This window comes from Eriocheir sinensis, chromosome 10 (assembly GCF_024679095.1).
Source record: "Eriocheir sinensis breed Jianghai 21 chromosome 10, ASM2467909v1, whole genome shotgun sequence".
Classification (NCBI taxonomy): Eukaryota; Metazoa; Arthropoda; class Malacostraca; order Decapoda; family Varunidae; genus Eriocheir; species Eriocheir sinensis.
Genome location: NC_066518.1, coordinates 16,800,661 through 16,825,571, shown reverse-complemented (window position 1 = coordinate 16,825,571; position 24,911 = coordinate 16,800,661). Strand labels below are relative to the sequence as shown.

The following is a 24,911-nucleotide window of genomic DNA, read 5'->3' as shown; positions in this document are numbered from 1 at the left end:
ACGGTCGAGCTTGTTTTAAAAGGAGTCAATCGTGTTACACTGGACCACTGATGGTGGGAGCTTATTCCATTCTCGCACTACAACGTTGGTGAAGAAAAATTTGGTGCAGTCTGAATTTACTTGTCTACATTTGAGTTTTGTGCCATTGTTCCTCGTTCGCAAAGTGTCATCGATCATAAACAATTTTGTTCTGTGTACATTCGTGAAACCATTAAGTATTTTAAAACATTCGATCAGTTTTCCTCGGAGGCGACGTTTCTCAAGAGAGAACATGTTAAGGGTGGAAAGCCTTTCTTCATAGGATTTGTTGCGCAAGGAAGGGATCATTTTTGTTGCTCGACGCTGAACACCTTCTAGTTTAGCAATATCCTTTGCATGGTGGGGAGACCAAAACTGTACCGCATATTCCAAGTGGGGTCTGACTAAACTATTGTAGAGCGGAAGTATTACATCTTTATTCTTGAATAAAAAGTTTATTTTAATGAAGCCCAACATTCTGTTCGCTTTATTTGCTGCATCGATGCATTGATGTGAGAATATGAGGTTTGACGCGATTTTAATCCCCAGGTCCTTAACGCATTGAACGCTTGTGAGTTTAACGCCGCGCATTTCGTAATCGAACTTCTTATTTTTTGTTCCAACTTGAAGGACCTGGCACTTGTCTACGTTAAAGCGCATCTCCCATTTATACGATCAAGCTGAAATTTTGTGCAAATCCTCTTGGAGGCTTTGCCCGTCTTCGTCAGTGAGAACCGAGTTACCAATCTTTGTGTCGTCTTCAAATTTACTAATGCGATTATTGAGTCCAACATCCACATCGTTGATGTAAATAATGAAGAGCACTGGGCCAAGAACCGAGCCCTGAGGGACGCCACTAGTGACCGGTGCCCACTCTGAGTTAAATCCGTCAATCACAACTCTTTGTTGTCTGTTGCTCAACCAATTCGCGATCTATTGGTTTACTTGACCGTCAATGCCTATTTGCTTTCATTTATAAAGTAATTTATGATGTGGGACTTTATCAAACGCTTTCTGGAAATCAAGATAGACTACGTCCACTGATTTGGTTACATCATAAATTGAGAAGAGATCGTTATAAAAGGTCAGTAGGTTTGACAGGCAGGATCTTTTGTTACGGAAGCCATGTTGTGAATCCCCAATTAATGAGTGGCTTTCGAGGTAACTGACAATTTTGTCTCTAATTAGCTTACCTACAATTGAAGTTAGACTAATGGGTCGGTAGTTACCTGGTATTTTTTTGTCTCCTTTCTTAAAAATCGGTGTCACGTTAGCCTTTTTCCAATCCGAAGGGACGATGCCTTGTCGCTACAACCAATCATCAACAAGTAACAACCATTGGGGGTTTATGCAGTGAGGTTGAAGCAATGGAAGAGACAAAAAATATGACCAGGAAACAATAATTCAACTGAGATCTACACACCAGTGAATAAATTAAAATATAATAAAAGAAGAAAGTATTACAACCGGCGCAGTAATTTACAATTTTCGGTATGGAGCAGCACCCAGAAGGGGGAACTAAGAAGCAAACTGCCGCCAAAGTCACTGAACTAGTAGACGACAAATTACAATTTTTAAATATCCAACTGGAACGAGCGCACCGTGAACCTGTGATGAGGAACGTCGTGAAGCTTCGCGGTTCAAAGAGTTACTCCCTTTGCCCAACTTTACAGAGCATCAGTAATGCCCAACCACCTGTGCTTAAAGAAACTAAACAAAGGCAAAGTGGTATACTTAGGTTCACATTGATGCGTCTGGAAGGGTCTCCATGGACAATGACTTGACACCTGATAGAACATCTGTTCGAGCTCTGGTTCAGGTCGACAGAGCTGCTGAAGCTGGGGGCGTTAGTATCGACGTCACTGCGGATCGTGGAGCACCTATCGCTGCTGCTGCTGCTGCTTCTCCTACGGTACTTAGCCTTCTTCTGCCGTGGCTGGGTTGTTATTGTCTGCGGTGTTAGTGATAATTCTGGTGGAGTGGCTCTATCGGCCGGTGATGACGGGGCCGGCGACAGATCCCGCGTCCTGGACGAGAGTGGCGTAGCAAGCAAGGACCCAACTCAAGCAACAGACAAGAATGAACGCGCGTGGTACGATAAGAACGCCAGTAGTTGGTAAGGAGTCTGTGTTTGGTTGTTTAATCAGCTGTGGTGGAAAACCTGCCACTTCTCCCATATTACTATTTTGTGATGCTGATTGGTAGTAAAGGTTTTTTAAGTCACTGTTTCTAATAGACAGTTTTCAAGATTTTGAAAAATAAAAATTGAATTGTCATTTATTTTTAAATAAAAGCAGAAATTGGATTATCCAAAAATGCACTATTTGAGATTGCGGAGCAAGGCCGCCACCGAACTTGCGTGCTGCCACTCCGCGTTTTCTTAATGAACAGAACCACACGCAAAGCTAACTGTATTAACCTATTCGCGTTCAAATGTTGACCCATCACTACTGTGGATAGTAACTAATCGCCGCAATCGGTGGTGTCTTGCAGCGAGGGGCCGGAGGGTCAACTTAAGAGATGTTCACGGTGTTTTATTAGTATATGATTTTTACTCTGCATAATGTAACGTGCCCCAGGGATTCAGACATGTGCTGATAAAAATTTAACTCAACATTGTGGATGCTTAAGAAACGTAGCTTATCGCTTCTCTGTTATGGTAAAGTTAAATTGTTAATCATCACTAACAGTCGGAAATTACTCGGGTCTGATCTATGAACAGCTTAAAAAGCAGCGATAGGTGACCATTTCAGCGTGATAGGCTACCACATTTAGCGGCTATAGGTTTCTATCCTTACCAGCGATAAGTTATCATTTTAGTGACAATAGGTTACTGCCTGTTAGATTTGCTCAGGGTTCTGTTAGTTTAGGAAAACTCAAGAGTAATAACCCTTAGATTCAGTAGACAAAATCCGTGAATGAATATAACTTACAACCATTAACAAAAGCGCTATCGCATGAGCAGCCAAGTAATGACTTAATATACATAGACTCGTGGACCGAAACACCAGCCAGGTAGTGAAGAACTGGTGGGTCTGCGGGTAACCTGAGTTAGGTGCTTTAGGGTGTATTGCTGAATGAGTTTTCAGTGATTGTTGCTGAAAGTTACTGTTTAGAGCATGTTTATTTACCAAATAATATTTCCGCATAGCCTACTTACTTACTTACTTACTTACTTACTTACTTACTTACTTACTTACTTACTTACTTACGAGAGAGAGAGAGAGAGAGAGAGAGAGAGAGAGAGAGAGAGAGAGAGAGAGAGAGAGAGAGAGAGAGAGAGAGAGTCTATGGCGCCGGTAGACTTTCTTGGTAGTGCCTGATGGTCGGCAAGTGTTTACAGTGGCAGTTTTGGACTAGTGGGTCTGCCATTTCCCTTCATGCACCAAACACACTTTGCCAGATTCATTACGATTTGCTGGAGCGTACGTCTCCCATTGGCCATGGTTGGGAATTCATGAATGGAAAGTGCCGGCCAGTTCGCTACACTCAGTCGTCTTTGCCTCATCAGCTCACACCTCGAGACTACGTAAATGACAGCATCGATGAGAGCAGCAGCGATGACGACAGTGAGATTTCTGACTCAACTGATTCAGATGGGTAGCTGTCTGTTGGCCGCAATGACAGACATTGCCATAATTGTTATTTTGTCGAGACCTGAAGAAAAAAAATATGGTGTAATCTTTGATTTTAAAATTGACCAATTGTGAGCTGTAAGCGGTGGCCATTTGGATTTGAAGGTCAAAACTGGGTCAAATTGTAAAACTGATATGAAATATGAATTCCTCGTTCCTAAAAAAACAAACAAGAAAGGCTATATTACTTTGGAATTTCAGCAAAACCATTAAAAAAGTAATTTTCAAGGTGGCCGACTGCGGCCATTTTGGATATTTGCCCCCTACGACTTTTGCCCACACTTTTGAGAGGGACACCTCCTCTTATTTAGTTATTTAACCTTCAAAGAAGACAAAAAGACTGAGAAACGAACCCTCGCTCTCCACGGTCACGGAAGTGCTCCAGATGACCCAACTTTATAGTCATTATTTTTATTATATGAGTGAATTGTCCGAACACTCCAGGTAAAATTAATGCAGAGGGCACTAAAACAGTACTGAAAATGCATTCCAAGATCAGAACCTACCCTTTGACGTGCAACAGACTACATTATATCAGGATACCTTTAAATTCTCACACACTATCTATCTATCTCTCTCTCGTCTCGGTAGTGACGTCACTTAGAATGCGCACAGAGTGGTGGGGGAGGGGGTATCGAGACTACCTGGTGTTTCTTATACCATGGTGCTTATGTCCTTCGCATTGGCCCGTGAGCCTGCGGTGTTTTGGAACCCATTATCCCGGGGCACAGGGCAGTGTGACCTCCGGGTTATCAAAACTTACCTTCCCAGGTTTCCCTCGGTACCCACTGACTGACCAGATCGAAAAGGAGTATGAACAGGTGGGTGGGCTGCTCGCTCATTATTATTATTATTATTATTATTATTATTATTATTATTATTATTATTATTATTATTATTTGTAGTAGTAGCAGTAGTATTTCATTATTATCATCATTATCATTATGAATTATTTTGAAAATGTAGGCTTTCCTGTACATTCAAAGTGACAAACTTTAAATTTTCGTTCTCAGAAAATACTTAATTTTCTTTATCATATGCGTAATTAAACATTGAATAATATGTTTTAAAAACGTTTCTTCTGCTGATGCGAGGCGACACCCGGAAAGACGAAAAAACGTTACCCGCTGCATCTTTCCTGTTTAATTGCTAATCTAATTTTGTAAATCTTTGAAGTCTCTCTCTCTCTCTCTCTCTCTCTCTCTCTCTCTCTCTCTCTCTCTCTCTCTCTCTCTCTCTCTCTCTCTCTCTCTCTCTCTCTCTCTCTCTCTCTCTCTCTCTGATACTATATTAATGTTGTCCTCTCGATCCCTCTAAAGCGGGGTTCCCACTATTCCGTTTTGACGGTTTCGTTGACGTTAATGACGTCAAAATGACGTCAGCGAAACAGCGGCAGCTCAGCACGGATGATCCGCTCCGTCAGTCCATCGCTCATAATTTGTTGACAAATATATGGACAGCATTAACCAAAACGACTTCTTGTATATGTTATTTTGTATCTAAGTACTTCTATTTCATATTTTCATGATGTGTAGAATATTCAGCATCACTGGACTGGCACCACCACCCCTACCCCGGATCCAAAAGTTAACGAGTTCATCTCTGGACGGGCTCCGCGCGGGGCCCGGGCTCCGTTGATGACGTCACTGACGGTCGACGGATCCGTGAAAACGGAATAGTGGGAACCCCGCCCAAGACTCTCACGGCCGTATTCTCAGTGAATCTCTTCCCCCTTCACGCGAGGAAACAAGGCTTCGTGGACCAAACGGTATTCTCAGTGAAGAGGAGTGTCTTTGATGCAGCGCGCGAAGCGGCGAGCGGGAAAAAAATGAACTAATTTCCTCTCTTGACGAAGAGGAGGTGAAGGCCCGCTCTTCGCTAATATCTTCGCACATTTAATGCTTTATTACAACATTTTTCCATGTTGCTGTATTATTAATTGGGTATAAGAACAATTTAAGTTTTCTAGGCCTTATATATATATAAAATAATACAATGCGAGAAACAATATTTTTCTGTTTATTCAAGACTTCACGGTTCCTATGATAATTTAAGCCAACACTGGAACACACCTCTCAACCAGCACGCCCCGCCCTTTAGTCTCAACTATTCACAACAGTTATCTTTTTTGAGCGTTTGTAGGACGGACTAACAGGCTTTCTCCGGGCGCTTGTTTCACAAGTCTGTATGAATATGTGGTGGTATTTGGTACTCCGTGTTGGGCTTAACACAGCCAATCTCCAAACTCGTGACGTCACCTGTGGGTGGAGCTTAGCAAAGCTCAGCAATATAGATGCTACCATTTTCCACCCACTGATAGGAGCTTTAAAGCTAGGTAGTTAAAATATATTTACAAGTGAGAAATAACGAAGGGAAAAAGAGATGTCTCATGGAACAGGAGGAAAATAAAGAAAATAAAAGCAGTTTATTCTAACGAGGTCTCCTAAGCTCCGCCCACAGGTAACGGGATGATATGAAAGTGAAGCAAACATAGCCACGGGTACCAACCAATTAAATGCATCAATGTAAAATTTCTGCTATATATAATGTATGTCACTGTATCAAGCACTGTTTACATAAATATTAGTCACACTATATAATCCATTATATAAATGTACCTAAATTGCATTAAGGTTTCGGTTTTCAACGTTTGTTTGATTTGCAGTAGTACCAACACTACACGGAAAGATTGTTTCGAAGGTTAGGAACTGGGCATACCCTTCAACGGAAACACACTCTCTAAGAGACGCTTCAAGAGCTTCACTGAGAATATGGCCGTCAGTAGCCTTCTCCTAACTTTACATTTCCCGGCAGAACCACATCCCCGACTCGTTAGCCCCGAGAAAATGATTCTACCAATCCTTTTTTTTTTTATCGGAGTTTGCTTTCCTGCAAAACTCGAGACAAAGAAAGGCAGAAAATGACAGTCAGACACGATAGCTACGCCAAAAACCTGGTGGAAGATAATAGTGGCAGAGTTTGAGCTCATTATTGTAATGCGTTGATTGTCCTGATTGTTGATATTGAGGTGAAAGGAATTTCTATCCCGATTGTTGATGTTAAGGTGAGAGGAATTACTATTCTAAACATCCTATTTACCCAAGAAACACAACTGAAAAGAAATAATGAGATATGGAGAGAACAAGGGAAAGAAGAAAGTAATTAATGAATGTAGGAATAAGGATAAGTATGAAGAAAGGAAGGGAAGGGAGACGATGTAGGGATGGTTACTTCCTGCAAGTCAAGATTAAAAAGGAATTAAAACACGAAGCAATCAAGCAACAAGAGAGAGAAAGGAACAAAAGAGGCTGAGGTCAAGCAAGACCACGTGACAAGCAGGAACACTCACCGTACTGGCAGCGGGAGCCGTAAAACCCTCGGGGACAGATGCAGCGGTTGTAGACGCATCGCCCTCCGTTGTAGCAGAAGACGCGGCCACACGCAGCTGTGAACAGAGAGGTGAGCAGCAACGCCCAGAAGAAGGCCTTCTCCCCGCCCATCCTGACAGTCCTCACGGGCCACACCAGCGTGCTCCTGTGTGCTGCTGTGGCCTCATCCCTGCTCCTTCAGCCTCCTTGCTCAGCGGCAGAAGGGTGTGAGGCCCCGCGCGGGTGTCTCGTGTGAAGATGAATGAGGGACTCAAAGGTCCGCCTTACAGATTAGCACCACTTGTTTCTTTATTAGTTTCTGTAAGAACTAACGACTTGTTGCACATAATAACACTTCGGCAAGCACCGGTTATTAGCTTCACATTTATATTGATCTTTGCAAGAAATGGTTGCTTGCAATACAAAATATTTCTTTGGCAACGTTTCTCTTTTCAGTGAGTAAAACGGATTCAAAGAACTGACAACTCAGGCCACGTGATACTTCTTTTGACGATTCAATCATTTCTTTTCCGGTTTTAGAGATTCAAATATTCCTGTTCACGGAAAACACAAATATATACGCACACAATCATAATCATTTCCACTGATCAGAGTTTTTTTATATAAAATTTCTTTATTCCGTATTATAATTCTTTACACTAGCTGTATTTAAAGAAAATCATTTTCTTTACAGGAGGAACGCCCACTGACTGAACACCATCATCTCTTATGACCCATGAAGGTAAGAACTTTTGCAGTACGGAATGCGTAGAAGTGTGAACTGGGTCGTTTGAACACAGTTTCTTCATCCCTTTCCTTTTGCTTTCATTTATTTGTATTTGTTTCCAAGGTACGCGTTAAGGGCAGGAAGAGGAAATACTTTATGGGAAGGAGTCAGAATTAATAATTGGGAAGGGAGGAAGAGGAGGAAGAATTATTTTCCTTCGGCAACAAGAAAGATTACGACAAAAACGACTTGCTCGGGGCACCGTTCATTCAATTAGAACACTTTTCCCAAAACAACGCCGCCAGCTGCTCGGGGCGACTGTTTTCGCCATATGTTAGCAGAGAAATTTCTCAGCCGTAACGGGGGCAGAGGGAGGTTTCAAAAGTTGAGCAAAATGGAAATCCCTTCAGTTACAGTGGAATGCAACGTAAATGCGAGGCTAGGGTAAAATATTTGATTAAATTTTTCCAAACTCTTAGCACTAAGTTTCAGTAAAAGTTTTTCACTAAATGTTTACTCACTAAACTTAACTTTATATTCAAAGTTTTAAATCTCTTTAAACCGTAATCACATTTGGCAATGCACGGACATGCAAAGCAGCTGTTTGGATGTATTTCATTAAATTGGCGTTTGGTATGATTACACTCACCACGGCACAAACCTTACTCGAGAAGCGGCAGAATATTTTCATCATCCCCGCTCGCTCATCACCACCCCTTTTCTTTCCCTTTCCTTCCTGTTCTATGATTACACTCGGCGCGACTCATACCTTACAAGTGAAGCATCAAAATATTTTTTTCATTCCTGCCCCGCTTTTCACTTCCCTTTCCTTTCCTTTTCCTTCTTGTTCTGTCTTCCCTTCTCTCGCCCCTTGATTTAATACGTTTCACTCAATACCACTTCTTGTCTTTGCCATATTGAGTATTAGGTAATATAGTCAAATGTGAGGGGAAGTGGGGTACCTTAACAACAGCTTTATCCTGAAAGGTGAAAAGTGAACCTTCACAATCACCTTCCATTCTGTTTCGAAACTTAGACTTGAGATCTTCCCCGCGTATGGCTAAAAGGCAGAGGTGGGCAAGTGCGGTACTTAGTGCGGTAGTGCGGTAGTACCGCATCACGAAGAAAGTACCGCACTACCGCAAAATTTCTGAAAATACCGCACTATCACGGACCGCACTAAAAAATCCTGCAGTACTTTTTGCGGTACTTAGAAAACTATCGAAGACATTTGCAGCGCGGCATGCTCACAAGTTTTTTTTTTCTTTTACAGTGAATCGGACTCAGTCAATCGGTATCATTTATCAGAATCAGTGATTCAATCATTCTGACTTTTCATTTATTGTTCAAAATTAAATACTAAATTAATAATTCAGAATAAATCTGTTCGTCACTCAACCCAAGGCGGCGCGCCATGACTGCCTCTGACGATGACTGTACATGGCAGTGTACAACAGTACAAGCAAGCACTGACATGATCGCCGCTCAATCTCATGTCCCGTACAAATTTTTCTTTAATGCATAACATAGACCATAGTACATATCTTTTTTTTTTAACTTCATTGTAACTTCTCTATTTTATCATTCTCTCTCTCTCTCTCTCTCTCTCTCTCTCTCTCTCTCTCTCTCTCTCTCTCTCTCTCTTCAATGTAGCCAAGATCAATATTTTGATTATAATAATAATAATACACACACACACATAATAATAATAATAATAATAATAATATTGTATTATTATTATTATTATTATTATTATTATTATTATTATTATTATTATTATTATTATTATTATTATTATTATTGTTAAATTATATATCTAGCGCAACAGAGAAGTTTCACCGAAACGGCTAAGAGAGGATGACCAAGAATCAGTTAAGAGAGCAAGAAGATCGCCAGTAGAACTTCCCTTGCGGAACCCATACTGGCGATCAGTTAGAAGGTTAGAAGTGGAAAGGTGCTGTTGAATCTTCCGGTTAAGGATTGACTCAAAAGCTTTAGATAAACAGGAAAGTAAGTTATAGGGCGGTAGTTTGAGGGACTGGAACGGTCACCCTTCTTAGGCACAGGCTGTACGAAGGCGTACTTCCAGCAGGAAGGAAAGGTAGATGTTGAAAGGCATTTGTTTCGAAATTTGATGAAATTCTATTTTTTGGAAACTTTGACCTTGGGCGAATTTTTCGAGGTCAAGGACAAAGGTCAAGGACATGCAAGGTGCATCATATGGAAGCATTTGTTTCGAAATTTTATGAATTTCTATTTTTTTGGAAACATTGACCTTGGGCGAACTTTTCGAGGCTAAGGTCAAAGGTCAAGGTCATGAAAGGTGCGTCTTTCCATGAGCTAAAGTATGAACCAAGTGTGATGACGAGGACCGAAGTTATGGCCAAAAATATGTGAATCTGACTTTTTGTTCGACCTTGACCTTGACCTTTGACATCAGCCAAAGATCTTCCTGAAAATTGGTATGGGCATCAACTGTGATCCTATGCATCATATGGAAGCATTTGTTTCGAAATTTGATGAAATTCTATTTTTTTAATCTTTGACCTTGGGCGAATTTTTCGAGGTCAAGGTTAAAGGTCAAGGTCAAGGCCATGCAAGGTGAATCATAAGAAATTTAATGGGTTTTATTCTGGATGGACACGCATTATATGGAAGCATTTGTTTCGAAATTTGATGAAATTCTATTTCTTTGGAAACATTGACCTTGGGCGAACTTTTCGAGGTCAAGGTCAAATATCAAGGTCAAGGTCATGCAACGTGCGTCTTTCCATGAGCTAAAATATGAACCAAGTCTAAAGTCTCTACGATGGCGAGAACCGAAGTCATGGCCAATCTGACGTTTTGTGCGACCTTGACCTTGACCTCTGACCTTTGACATGAAAAATTTAATGGGTTCTATTCTGGATGGACACGAAGCTTCCCTAAAAATTGGTTGAGCTATCCGCAAAATTGTAGGAGACTGTACACGAACAAACAAATAAATAAATAAATAAATAAATAAACATATTGACCGGACCGAAAATATAACCTCCTCCCAACTTCGTTGGCGGAGGTAATTAACGGTCTAATGTCAAAAAATACGTGCAGCCAATGGCTGAAGATACACATACAAAAAAGTGTAGGAGATGCATAAACTTTAAATGAGAATAAAAACATAATGGTGAGTAAAAATAGGTTCGATGTGAATAAAAGGCAGATGCATGAAATGAGTTGAAGAAAACGACAAATGGAATGAAATGAAAACAAATAAAATAAGATGAATGAAGTGATGAGAACCCAGCAATGGTGACTAGAAAATAGGTGACTATGAATAAAAGAGGATGAATGTGATGAGTTAGTAGAATACAACAGTGATGAAATAAATTTGAATGCAAATAACAGAAAATAAAAATACTACATGAGTGTGTGTGTGTGTGTGTGTGTGTGTGTGTGTGTGTGTGTGTGTGTGTGTGTGTGTGTATGAGAACGCGAGCGTGCGTGGGTGCATCTGTGGTCATGTGTGCCTGTGCGCGCGTGTGGACGTGTGGGCGTGTGTATGACTGCGACCACCGATCGGGTATAAGTGTTAGTCTTGTAGGTAGCTCATGTGACCCTTTATTGAGAGAGAGAGAGAGAGAGAGAGAGAGAGAGAGAGAGAGAGAGAGAGAGAGAGAGAGAGAGAGAGAGAGAGAGAGAGAGAGAGAGAGAGCAAAATAAAGAAAAAATGGAGGATTTGTGTTGGTAGTTTTTTTTTTTTTTTTTTGCGCACAAATTTTCATCCGCAGTGAAAATAATTTCCGCAAGAGTTTGTTCAAAAGAGCCGGAAGGAGTGGCAGGGTGGGAATCCGTGCCACCCTGTGAACCCGTTGTGACCACCACCACCCTTACCCTCACACTCACGCCCACCACCACTACACCCACCACTGACACGTCCAGTTTCAATCCTATCACTTTCCACCTTCATCACCACCACCACTCTCACCTCTACATCTACTACTATCACTGTCACCAACCCTTCCCCCACTACCACTCCCACTACCCTAACCACCACCACGTCAACCCCCACCACCAATTCAGCCACCACCACCACCACCACCAATTCAGCCACCACCACCACAACAACAACAACAACCCCTCCTCCTCTTGCTGCCTCCCCCCACCGAAGGGAGCCCCCGACGAACACGCCTCCAGTCTCGCTTTCGAGGTGAACAAAGCAGTGACAAAGGCCGTAAACTCCGTCTTGACCTGCGGGGCGTAAATTTTCTCCGTCGGGATATAAATGTTCGCGGCTTTTGTCTCGGGGCGCCGATGGGCCTTGACCGCCAAGCTCTTGGAGTCGTTGCTTTTTTTGTCTGAATCCCTCGTCGCCGTAAGGAGTTTGGGAGTGAGCTTAAGGCTGAGGAGGTGGAGCCTTGTGCCAGCCCAGCGACACGATACGACCCCTGTGTCTCCCGTGGCCCGTTAACACCACCACTATCACCACCACCTTCAGCACTGCGTAACGTTCAACACCACCACCACCACTCACATGTGATTCAGCACTACCACTACCATCACTATCACTGACCAACAACAACACCACCCCATCAACACAAAATTTATCACAATCACCACCAATAACCCCCCCACCCCCATCAACACAAAATTTATAATAACCACCAACACCACCAAACAACATTCCACACCATCTCTCCAACAACCATCACCGTCCCCCCTGCTACTCGCATGTCACAGTCTATCCACATCATCACCGCGTCCATCACCACAACCATCAGCACCACACTACAGGTCACGCAGCTCAGGTAAACCTCCGCCTCGCCATCTCAAGCAAACACTTGTCTCATCGTTATTCGGACTCTTGCAGCAACGAAGCGCCAGTGACAGATCGAGACGGGTTGGAAGCACCACGGAGGTTCTTCCACTTCCTCCTTCTTATCTTCATCCGTCTTTCTCAACTTTTGCTTCTCACACGCCTCATTTCAGAGGTGGTTTCTCTCTCATCAAATCTGGTTATTTCTTCTCTATAGTTTCCTAGCTCCTTGTTTTCCCCACCATCCCCTTTTTTCTCTCCTTATTCCCGTTCCTTTATTTTCAGTCAGCGCTTTTCCTTGAGAGAGAGGTAAAAGTATAAGTGATCTCAACTTTTTCTACACTAGTGACTGAAATACTTTACTTGCCGTCTGTGAACAAGCAAACAAACAGGGATAGATTTACAAGAGGCAGCCGATTTTAGTCTGCTGGGAACATGAAGACGAAAATGAGGCACACATTTTTTTTCAGCCTTTTCATTTCACTCATTCGCTTTCCGTGTTACCATACTTCCCTTTTTCGGGGCGTGTTTTTTTTTTAAGTGTTTATTTTGCTATTTTTTGTGCCGTGTTTTGCCGTCGTCGTGGCTCCGGGAAGTGTGATGGAGTCGTTACGGTGTGTACGAGTCGTTTCTCATTGCCTGTGTGCGTCACGGGGCCTAAGCGGGAAGAGTGTTTGTATGAGGCGAGGAGACCCGTTGGTGGTAGTTGTTGTAGCAGTATTAATAATAATTGTAGTAACAGAAGTGCATGTTAGTGGTAAAAGGAAAAGCTATAGTAGTAGTAGTAACAGTAGTAGTAGTGGCAGTTGCAGTTTTGAGCGTTTGTAGTGTTGAGAAGGCTTGGACATGTTCTTTAATTTATAAACTTTGTGTATACAACTTTCGTTTTTTCTGCTACTTCGAGTCGAATCCAGGTAAAAAAGCCACAAGTAAAAAAGTCACAAAAAAAGTCACAGGCAAAAAAGTCACAGGAAAAAAAGTCACACACAAAAAAGAAACAGCAATGTTAGCACTGTTTTCACTTTTTATATGAATGGCAACTTTGCTATAGCTCCGAATATTTTCAAACAGATTTATGTCATCCGTGTGCCTTTCGGTAATACAGCAATTACTGCAGTGTGTACACTCATCTTCCAAACAAGACTCGTACCACCTACGAAAAACTCTTTCAGGCTATAGTTGAGGAGTGTGCAGACCTAAACTGTTCTATGAATGTGCAAACCGTGGTGACTGACTTTGAAGATAGTGTAGCTACTGAGAGGTGTTCTTGTAGTGTTTAGCCGCGACGTAGAGAGCAAAGGCTGTTTCTATCATCTTACGCTGTCCACTTGGCGTAAGATCCATGAACTGGGTTTAGAAACACAGTATAATACCAATGCTGAGTTTCGTTTGTTTTGCGGCATGATTGATACTCTAGCTTTTTTGCCCCTAGAGGACATTGATGGAGGTATGGGCCTCAAAAGTGTCATTCCGTAAGATCCACCTGAAGCCGAGGAGTTGCTCATGTACGTACTTTGATTGTACTTATGTTAGTGGCTCCTTTCGACTGATGCAGCAGCCAGTTGCCATGTCCAGTGATGCCCTGATGCCTCTGAGAATGCGTCACATTCCACCTATGTTTGCTCCTCACCTATGGAATGTGTATGACGCCACCATGAACAACAATGCCCGTACTAACAACATATGCGAAGGGTGGAATAATAAGTTCTTCAACCTCGTTGGTCACTACCATCCTTCAGTCTGGCGAATGACTTGAATATTTTTTGTTTGATTACTTGACTTTCTTTCCTAGCCAAAATTGTGACTTTTTTTCCTGTGACTTTTTCCTAACCAAAAGTGTGACTTTCTGTGACTTTTTTTCCTGTCTTTATTACCGGCCACCGGTCTCCAAGGCAGCTCCTGCAAGTCTAACCCCACCTCACCTCACTATCCATGTTAGACCGTTAGGTAGTATGTTAGTTAGGTTGTTAATAGGTAGTCAAACAGCTCGATTACCGCTAATTAGGTAGTTTAAAAGTTAAAGTTAAACAGAGTTAGCTAGTTAGTTAATTTTACTATATTCTGTATTTATTTATTTATTTATTGTTTTATTTATTTTGTTTTGTTTTATTTTATTTTTATCGGTGATCTTCTTTTTTCTTTTTCTTTTCTTTTCTTTCTTTTCTACTATTTTCTGTTGGTTTTTTTCATTTTCTTTTCTTTTTCTTTCTTGCTGTTTTTCTTTTTTGATGTTCTTTTTTTGTGTTCTTTTTTTCCTATCATCCTTTTTGTTGATGTTCGTTGGTCTGCATGAGCCTCTTTCCTCCCAGAAGAGACCCGCCCATAATTTTGGTGATGTTAGTTAGGGTCGAAAGGTGGATGATGTTTCTTTATATTTTCTTTTCTTGATGTTCTTTTATTGCGGTTACTTTTCTTTATCGATTTTTTTGTTCTTTTTTTCATATTTTTTTGTGTTCTCTTTTATATCATCCCTTTTTGATGTTCTTTGGTCTGGATGAGCCTTATTCTCCCCAGAAAACTCACCCACAATTTTGGCGATGTTAGGGTCTAAAGGTGGATGATCTGTTTTTATCCCCCGCAAGAGAATTTTGCGGAAGGTATTGTTTTCAGCTGTGTAATTTTTTTTTTTGTCTGTAACGCGATAACTTTTGAACCATTACAGCTAGGATGTTGAAACTTTATAGGTGGCCCCACGCAGGGCAAGTTCGATTCTCAAGGTCAAAGGGCAAGGTCACCGAGGTAAAAAATAAAGTGATTCTTCCACTGGCACGAGTTTTGAGAGGTGAAGCAGGGCAGGACCTCGCCCAAGACTTAATTGCATATTTTCACATTTTGAGCACTCCGACCAGAGTGTGTTGGCAGCGGGCGCTTTGCACTCGTTAGAGTGTCCAATGTCTAGTTTTTTTCTTTTCTTGATGTTTCGTTTTTATATTTTCCTTTTTCCGGTGTTATTTTTTTCTTTTTTTTTCTTTGGTATTCCCATCACATGGATTGTCTACGACATCTAACGAGCACAACAAGCCCCGGTTTATTGTTCGGAGTTTGTTCTCCTAGGCAGACTGACTAGCACGGCTAACGACCTCCACCTCTCCAGGTGTATTGTTCGGAGTTTGCTCTCCTAGGCAGATTGGCTACCACGACTAACGACTCCCACCTGCCCGGGTTTATTGTTTGGAGTTTGTTCTCCTAGGCAGATTGCCTACCACGGCTAACGACCTCCACCTGCCCCGGTTAATTGTTCGGAGTTTGCTCTCCTAGGTGTATTGCCTATGACGGCTGACGAGTCCAACCTGTTCGGGTTTATTGTTTGGAGTTTGCTCTCCTAGGTGTATTGCCTATGACGGCTGACGAGTCCAACCTGTCCGTGTTTACTGCTCGGAGTTTGCTCTCCTAGGTGTATTGCTTATTACGGCTCACGAGTTCAGCCTGCCCGGGTTTATTGTCCGGAGTTTGCTCTCCTAGGTGTATTGCCTATGACGGCTCACGAGTCCAACCTGTTCGGGTTTATTGTTTGGAGTTTGCTCTCCTAGGCAGATTGCCTACCACGGCTAACGACCTCCACCTGTCCGGGTTTATTGTTCGGAGTTTGCTCTCCTAGGCAGATTGCCTACCACGGCTAACGACCTCCACCTGTCCGGGTTTATTGTTCGGAGTTTGCTCTCCTAGGCAGATTGCCTACCACGACTAACGACCTCCACCTGTCCGGGTTAATTGTTCGGAGTTTGTTCTCCTAGGAAGACTGCCTACCACGGGTAACGACCTCCACCTGTCCAGATTTATTGTTCGGAGTTTGCTCTCCTAGGCAGATTGCCTACCACATCTAACGACCTCCACCTGTCCGGTACTGGGATGGAAAACCGATGGGCCTGGGAAACGCGCACAAGCATCCGAAGGAATCCTCACGACGACTTGCGGCGCAGCATCAACTTTCCTTTTTCTTTCTTAGCTCCAAATTTCTTTTTTATTGTATTTATCTTCTCTGATTGACTGATTAATTAATTTTACGTACTAAGAATTAGTTAATCAATTAACATCTTTCAGATACACTGCATTCACACACCTGGTGAGGGAAAACACCAGTGAGTGTGCTGACTCTCACAAGGACGGCCCACTAAAGTTTCCTAACATTGCATTGGGGTCCCACTTCTCTTTAGTCGTCCGTTTCTTTATTTTTCTCTTCTTTATTTCATTATATTTCTCGCTTTCTTTCATCCCTGCTCTCCATCTATATATTTCTTTATTTTTCTTTCCCTCTCCCCGCCTCTCTCTCTCTCTCTCTCTCTCTCTCTCTCTCTCTCTCTCTCTCTCTCTCTCTCTCTCTCTCTCTCTCTCTCTCTCTCTCTCTCTCTCTCTCTCTCTCTCTCTCTCTCTCTCTCTCTCTCTCTCTCTCTCTCTCTCATGATCTCATTTGGTGGTATAACACGCCCAAGTTTGCATTGTATATTGAAGGTCATGATTAAACTTTCCCTTCCTGCACTATATTATAGAGAAGGAGGAGGAGGAGGAGGAGGAAGAGGTATTAAATAAACGAGAAAAATGGAATAAAGGAGGTACTAAAAATAATATGGAGATTAACGTAACTGAAATACGAGGAAGGAGGCAGCCTTCTTACGACCTACACACATATGGTAAGGATGCAGTTTTTGGTCGCGACGTATAGAGCAAAGGTTGTTTCTATCATCTTACGCAGTCCACTTGGTGTAAGATCCAGGAACTAGGTTTGGAAACACATTATAATATCAATGCTGAGTTTCGTTTGTTTGGTGGCATGATCGATGCTCTAGCTTATTTTCCCCTAGAGGACATTGATGGAGGTATAGGCCTCAAAACTAATTCCGCAAGATCCACCTGAAGCCGAGGAGTTGCTTATGTACGTACTTTGATTGTAATTATGTTAGAGGCTCATTTCGACTGATGCAGCAGCCAGTTGCCATGTCCAGTGATGCCCTGATGCCTCTGAAAATGCGTCACATTCCACCTATGCTTGCTCCTCACCTATGGAATGTGTATGACGCCACCATGAACAACAATGCCCGTACTAACAACATATGCGAAGGGTGCAATAATAAGTTCTTCAACCTCGTTGGTCACTACCATCCTTCAGTCTGGCGACTACATATGACTTAAATATTTTTGTTTGATTACCTGACTTTCTTTCCTAGCAAAAATTATGACTTTTTTTCTGTGACTTCTTTTCCTGTGACTGTAATACCAGCCACCTAAAGTGTCAGCCATGCGATTCACAAAACGCCACCTTAATGGCTGTCAAATTAGCAATGCTATTTATGTATAAATGCAAGAAAATATTTTCTTCCAAGGTATATATACTCCCCACCTCCGCCTCACTCATTCCTTAAGCAACATTTACACTTTCACGATGTTTTCGAATGCTCCTTTTATGCGTTGGCGCCACCGTGCCACTACTAGGTCTTGCACGTGACAGACTCCCTGGCCGGTGTTCCTTCCTGCCACGCCCCTTCTGGCCCGCGACAAAATAAGCCAAAAAAGCGCTGAAGGATCACCCACATGACGCTGCTCTCCAGATCACTTTCGTTGGTCACTGTCGCCTTAGAGAAGGCGTGTTTCGTCCCACTGACCCACAGGCTCTCTGATACCATTCTCGTGGCGTCTGAGAGAGCGTTGAATGTGCTACAGAAAGTTAACAAGTTGTTTACTTCGTGTGACCTTGAACAGCAACAGAGAACCAGTTTTTTTACGGAACTTAAATTGTTGCTCGCTTATTTCTCTGAAATAGGGAGATTAATTTTAAGTCGCCTGCTGTTTATTTAAATGCAAAGAAACATATATGTGGGACAGCAGAAAATAAACCACATGCTTTTACTCACTCTCTACCACAGCTATTCGTTTTATTTACTTAGTACGGCAGATGTTCTTGGTCCTTTAGTTTTAACTCTGATCCTGAATCTTGACAAATAAGCCAGTCGTGAAGCATTCATCAGGAAACAAATAAATTTAATAGAACTGGCGAAGTGCATCGGGCTATGGATTATTCAGTTTTCTCCCCCTACACTTGTCATCTGATTAAACTCCCCACCGTCGCCTCCCAGGCATTAAAAAACAGAAACCAGATGAAGTATTGTTTTATAATTTTACATCTCTAAATCATCGCTTCTAATGGAATAGAAAAGAGCCTGCGTAAGACAGTCTTCCGAATCATCAAACCCTCTTGTGTACGAAGCAGCAAGGCCACCAACACCTGCCGTCCATATACCATCATTCACCCAGCACCCCCACTATTACCACCCCAATCACCCTCCAAAACAACCATTCATGGTGTATAAACATGTATTCCTTTAACACATTCTCCCCAACAAGCACACAAATCCTCCTGAGAGTGGCGGCCTCGAGAGCCATGCCGACGCGTCTTTTAGCTGGCGGCCGTTGAGTTACGCTGCATTATTGGGGGGTGGAAATAGTTGCGTGGGGAGGAGGCACCGGGTGGGGGGGCAGCACTCAGCAACTCCCAGGTACAGGGACAGGCACTCAGGCAGCATCAGGCAAACGATGAGAGAGCGAAGCGTTGGCACTCCTCGCCCACACTTACACAAAATAAACGACGTTACAGCCTGGCAATTAGAGACAAGTCAAGATGACAGATCCTCGTGCGTCCCCTAAGAAGGAGGAAAGCAAGAGGAGGAGGAGGAGGAGGAGGAGGAGGAAGACATGTTGCCGCCAGGTGAACTAAACCATCCCAAGGACATCCCTATTAATAACTCCTGAAAAAAAAGGCGCGGCACATTTGAACCGAAGTAAAAAGTTACTAATTAAGAGAGAGACTTACGTTGTGGGCCAAAACATAATAATGTCTCGTGAGTGGTCGCGGAGCTGCTTCGTGTCTTTGCCCAGGAACCTTGCCACCTGTACGACGGTGGGGAAACAAGGAAAAAATACTATTATTAACTTTGATATTCCTACGAAACACCGACGTCTTTGTGTGAGGAGCTGTGTCCTTTTCGTGGTCTTAATTTTCATGAAGTGCCGTGAAGAGTGGTGAGAGAGAGAGAGAGAGAGAGAGAGAGAGAGAGAGAGAGGGAGAGGGAGAGGGAGGGAGAGAGAGAGGGAGGGAGAGAGAGAGAGAGAGAGAGAGAGAGAGAAAAAGGGAGAGGGAGCGGGAGAGGGAGAGAGAGGGAGAGAGAGGGAGAGGGAGAGAGAGAGAGAGAGGGACAGGGAGAGAGAGAGAGGGACAGGAGAGAGAGAGGAGAGGAGAGAGAGGGAGGGAGAAGGAGAGGGAGAGGGAGAGGGAGAGGGAGGGAGAGGGAGGGGGAGGGGGAGGGAGGGGGAGGGGGAGGGAGAGGGGGAGATGGAAGGAGAGGGAGGGAGATGGAAGGAGAGGGAGGGAGATGGAAGGAGAGGGAGGGAGATGGAAGGAGAGGGAGAAGGAGGAGAGAGAGAAGGAGGAGAGAGCGAGAGAGAGAGAGAGAGAGAGAGAGAGAGAGAGAGAGAGAGAGAGAGAGAGAGAGAGAGAGAGAGAGAGAGAGAGAGAGAGAGAGAGAGAGAGAGAGAGAGAGAGAGAGAGAGAGAGAGAGAGAGAGAGAGTAATCACCTGTTAGGTGTCTCCTCCTCTGCTCCTGCTGCAGACACAGTGGAAATGAGAGGTTATAATGGCACGCCTCTCGTGTGTGTGTGTGTGTGTGTGTGTGTGTGTGTGTGTGTGTGTGTGTGTGTGTGTGTGTGTGTGCAATCTTTTTACTCTCCTGCCCTGATTTTTGTTCCTCTATCTTCACTCAACTCTCCCTATGGGCAAGCATAAAATGATTAATCCATCATAAGAAATGAAATAGTGTAAACGTCCGTCACCTTAACCAGCCTGAAGCACCTCCACGTCTCACCTTTCCTCACCACACCTCACCTCCCTTCACCCATCACTGGATTATTCATCCGTGCCTCTCGTGGGTCATGAAAGGGGTCACCACCGATGAACTGGCGACGCGAAACGAGCATCTTCAAGTGACTCTGTGAAAGGGTTAAAACCTTAATATATGGGTCAAAGTTGAGGATAATTTGCGGGAGAAAGTGATCCGGCGCCAGGAAGGAGTGCTAGAACGGGGCTTTTATAGAGTGGGAATTGGTGATCTTGTAAGCGGGTTATCGTTGTTGGCCGTCCGTGTTGTCCCTGTCTGAGGATGATCATGAGTGACGTGCAGAGACTTAGATACTAGACTGCGCGTCCCCCATCTCCCTGTATTGTGCCGAGTGAAGCGCCGCCGCGGCCGTGGGTGTGCCCAATGTCTATATAGTAACATGTCGGGACACTATTTTGAATAAAACCGTCCCTTCCCGCGCATGACGTATTCTAGGGTACACTGAGAGAGCTCAGTCGCTCTGAAGTCACAGTGGTGTGTGGTGTTGCGGTCGTGTCCGCTCGCCATCGCGATACTTTTTCCCCATCGACACCATGCCTAACACTTGTGCAGTTATGTATATATATATAATATATATATATATATATATATATATATATATATATATATATATATATATATATATATATATATATATATATATATATATATAATATGCAAAATTACAGATTTCCGATGACAGTGATGTCACTAAATATAGCCTGTCTGGTGCAACATCAGATAATATCCTCTACTGTAATCAGGGGGGATGCCAGACATTGTAGACATCGGGGACTTGAACCTTGTCTGACTAAGGGGAGGGGTCCGGGTGTATGCTCCCCTGGGGAAAAAATAAAAACAACCCCATAGATAGTGACTTCTGGGGACATAAGGGACTCTGGTATAATGAGAAAATTAAGTTATGATACGTCCTACACTAGAATCAAGTTACTGTATAATGAATTAATTAAAAAAAAAATATCTTAACACCTTAAAACCTTAATAAAAGATCTGGGGCTCAAGTCCTAAAAGCCACCCTCCCCCGCCGCCTATGGTTGTAATAAATGAGTGGGCCCAAAGAGTTTTATAACTATAATTGTTGTGTAGTAGATGTCCTACCTTACCCTCACGTTTACTGAATTATGAAACCCATGTGAAGAGCAAGGAAACCATATAAGTCTATCGTTAAACCAGTTTTCCAATCTATCTTTTAATAAACGAATTGTTAAATCGATCGATTCTTGATCGTCATGAAAATTAACCTATTACCAAGTCTTCACAATAAAAAAATCAACCTATAACATTAGAATGAGCGTGGTAACAAAAATTTAATGTAAGAAATAAATAAACGTTAAAAGTTGACATTTTACTGTAGTCTCTGGTCAAGCATTACTTCATCCATTTTCTGTCATCGCTACCCCATTTACGTCACAGTTATACCTCCCATCCCTCCCTCATACTCCCTCCCCCCGATGCGCTTGTCCCGACATTCCTTATATTGACATTGGGTGTGCCCAGTTCATCCAAAACCGACGACTTCACACACCTCACTCTCACCGTTTCTTGACCCCAACATTCATTCTTAAGAAAAATTGAGAACACCATCAATAATCATCATCTTTCTGAGAAAATTCTGCATCACACTAGCATAAATTTTTAACAATAATGTAAAAATACAGATACGAAAATCAGAGTTAAATGAAGTAGGGAATACGTACACATTTTCTTGCACTTATTTCCCTTCAACTCTTTAGTTCTCAGCTGGTTTTCGTCGCATCACTTTTATAAGCAAAGATCCAAAATCTGCATGCTTTTCTGATTCAGATGGTGTAGGATACGTCACTAGGTAAAAATATGCATAGGGTCAAAATCGCCTCCGAACAAGTCGCACCGTGACGGCGTTTATTCGCCTCGGCATTTATTTACTCAGACTCGCCACTCTCGCACAAAGACAGCTGCAAGGAGGGTTTCCAGCTTACCAGTAATAAACTCCCGACTTTTTTTCTTTTTAGTTTCCCGTGTTTCAGCAGAAGTATAGTCTGATGTTTAATGGTGTAGTCTTTACCATAATGTAGATCACTAACGACACTGTGTATATTTTTAATGCGGATAATGATAGAATTAGTTCAGAATAAATGAATATATACTCGTAATTGAAGAAAATAGACTTACCAGTAAGACTTACCAATAAAATCCTACGGGATTTACCTAAGAGCTACATAGATCCTGTTGCCCGCCTCCATATTCATCTGTGTTTTGTGTTTGCCATATTTGTTCCTGAATGCTATAGATGTAGCATTAACTTACAACTATAATAATCCTACAGCCCTACAATTCATGGCAGCTTACAAGAGGCTTCTTCTACGACATGAAAAAAAACAGCAAATGGGAATGTCTCTGCACAAGACCTCACTGAAATCCTAACATCAGCAACAGTGACACTCTCATAAGCAGGTCTGGGTGCGAGAGGGATTTAGGGGTCTTAGTGAGCTCTGATCTCCGTCCAAGGGCACAATGCATTCAAGCTAGAAATCGAGCAAATAGGGATCTGGGATTTATTTCAAGGAGCGTAAGCAACAGAAGCGCCGAAGTCTTCCTCAAACTATATTTAACATTAGTTAGACCTCATCTTGACTATGCGGTTCAGTTCTGGTCACCTTACTATAGAATGGATATCAAAATGTTAGAATCGGTGCAGAGGAGGATGACTAAGATGATTCAGGGGTTGAGAAACTTGCCATACGAGGAAAGACTCAAACAGTTAAACTTGCATTCTCTAGAAAGGCGAAGGGTGCGTGGAGACATGATCGAGGTTTATAAATGGATGAAGGGCTTTAATAAGGGGGATATTCATAAGGTTTTGTTGGTAAGAGAACCGGGTAGGACACGAAGTAATGGGTTTAAACTGGATACATTCAGATTCAACAGGGACATAGGCAAAAATTGGTTTACTAACAGAGTGGTGGATGAATGGAATAGGCTTAGCAGTCACGTGGTGAGTGTCAATACAAGTGTCACATTCAAAAATAGATTAGATAAATTCATGGACAGCGATATTAGGTGGGGTTAGATACACGGGAGCTTAGGTTCAAAGGAGCTGCCTCGTACAGGCCTACCGGCCTCTTGCAGACTCCTACGTTCTTATGTTCTTAACAAGCAGCATTATGAAGAGGGCTGTAGAGGACAGAACAGACATTATGATCGCGAGGCGATATGATTTGATACCTCGCTGTCTGGCTCTAGCAGAGCATGATTATGCAGATTGCTCAAATTTTTCAGATCTCTCCGGTTACAAAGAGACTGCTGTTGGGCATATTTCTGGATATGTAGTTAGAATGGTGCAGAGAAGCATTGCATGCATGCCCAGAGTGCTTGTCTGTATTAACAACTAACTACACAGGATATCAAGATAATGATAAAAGCACTGCATTGATAAGAGAAAAGGACGAAGTTGGTTTGATAAAACCATCCAAGGATATATAACTCTTAGTTTATCAGCGGAGATAATTTTTCAGAAAATGTTAAGCATAAATGACAAACAGTGTATCACGTTAAAAGATTTCCTTCTATGGTTGCAAATTCTATTTTGAAAGAAAAGGGTAATTCTGTTTTCAGAACACAAGACTCACTCATGTTTGAATACGAGCATGACAACAACCACATTTTTTCTTTAATTAAATTAGTGGTTTTTGCATATTGCAAGATACGTATGCACCATCTTGCAAAGGAAAAAAGTTACAAAATAAGAGGAAGACTCTTCAAATTGATTTTATTCAAGAATCAGTAACTATCATTGCATCCATTACCATAATCTAATTGTATTTGAGAGAGAGAGAGAGAGAGAGAGAGAGACTGACTGACATATAGAGCGGAGTTGGTTTTTATTTATCTATTCCTTTATTCTGAACTACCTTGTATCTTTACCCGCATCAAAAGTATATACAGTGCCGTTAGTGATCTACATAATAGTAAAGACTACACCATTAAACATCAGACTATATACTTCTGCTGAAACACGGGAAACTAAAAAGAAAAAAGTTGAGAGTTTATCACTGGTAAGCTGGAATCCCTCCCTTCAGCCGTCATTGTGCGAGAGTGGCGAGTCTGAGTAAACAAATGGCGAGGCGAACGAACGCCGCCACGGCGCGACTTATGTTCGGATGCGATTTTGACCCTCTATATTTTTACCTCGTGACGTATCCTACTCCATCAGAATCAGAAAATCATGCAGATTTAGGATCTGTGCTTATAAAAGTGATGCGACGAAAACCAGCTGAGTACTAAGGAGTTGAAGGGAAATAAGTGCAAGAAAATGTGTATTCCCTACTTCATTTAACTCTGATTTTCATGTGTATTTTTACATTATTGTTACAATTTATTGCTAGTGTGATGCAGAATTTTCTCAGGAAGATGATGATGTTCTCAATTTTTCTTAAAATTGAATGTTAGTGTCAGGAACAGGGAGGGAGTGAGGTGGGTTAAATCGTCGGTTTTGGATGAACTGGGCAC

The 24,911-nt window shown here is 42.4% G+C and overlaps 1 protein-coding gene and 1 long non-coding RNA gene across 2 annotated transcripts in view; one reads left to right on the top strand and one right to left on the bottom strand.

Moving 5' to 3' along the window:
* LOC126996651 (multiple epidermal growth factor-like domains protein 6) overlaps positions 1-24,911 on the bottom strand; it is a gene marked incomplete at its 3' end in the record, with an annotated part of 167,059 nt that overhangs the window by 15,622 nt on the left and 126,526 nt on the right. Inside the window, 1 exon segment of the mRNA XM_050857334.1 lies at positions 7,003-7,098. Within this exon segment, the coding sequence (XP_050713291.1) occupies positions 7,003-7,098 (96 nt within the window).
* The window catches only part of LOC126996652 (uncharacterized), a 28,088-nt gene continuing 4,951 nt past the window's right edge, over positions 1,775-24,911 (top strand). Inside the window, exons 1-2 of the long non-coding RNA XR_007751328.1 lie at positions 1,775-2,134; positions 7,716-7,763. This is a non-coding gene — a long non-coding RNA (uncharacterized LOC126996652). The remainder of the gene's footprint in view (positions 2,135-7,715; positions 7,764-24,911) is intronic.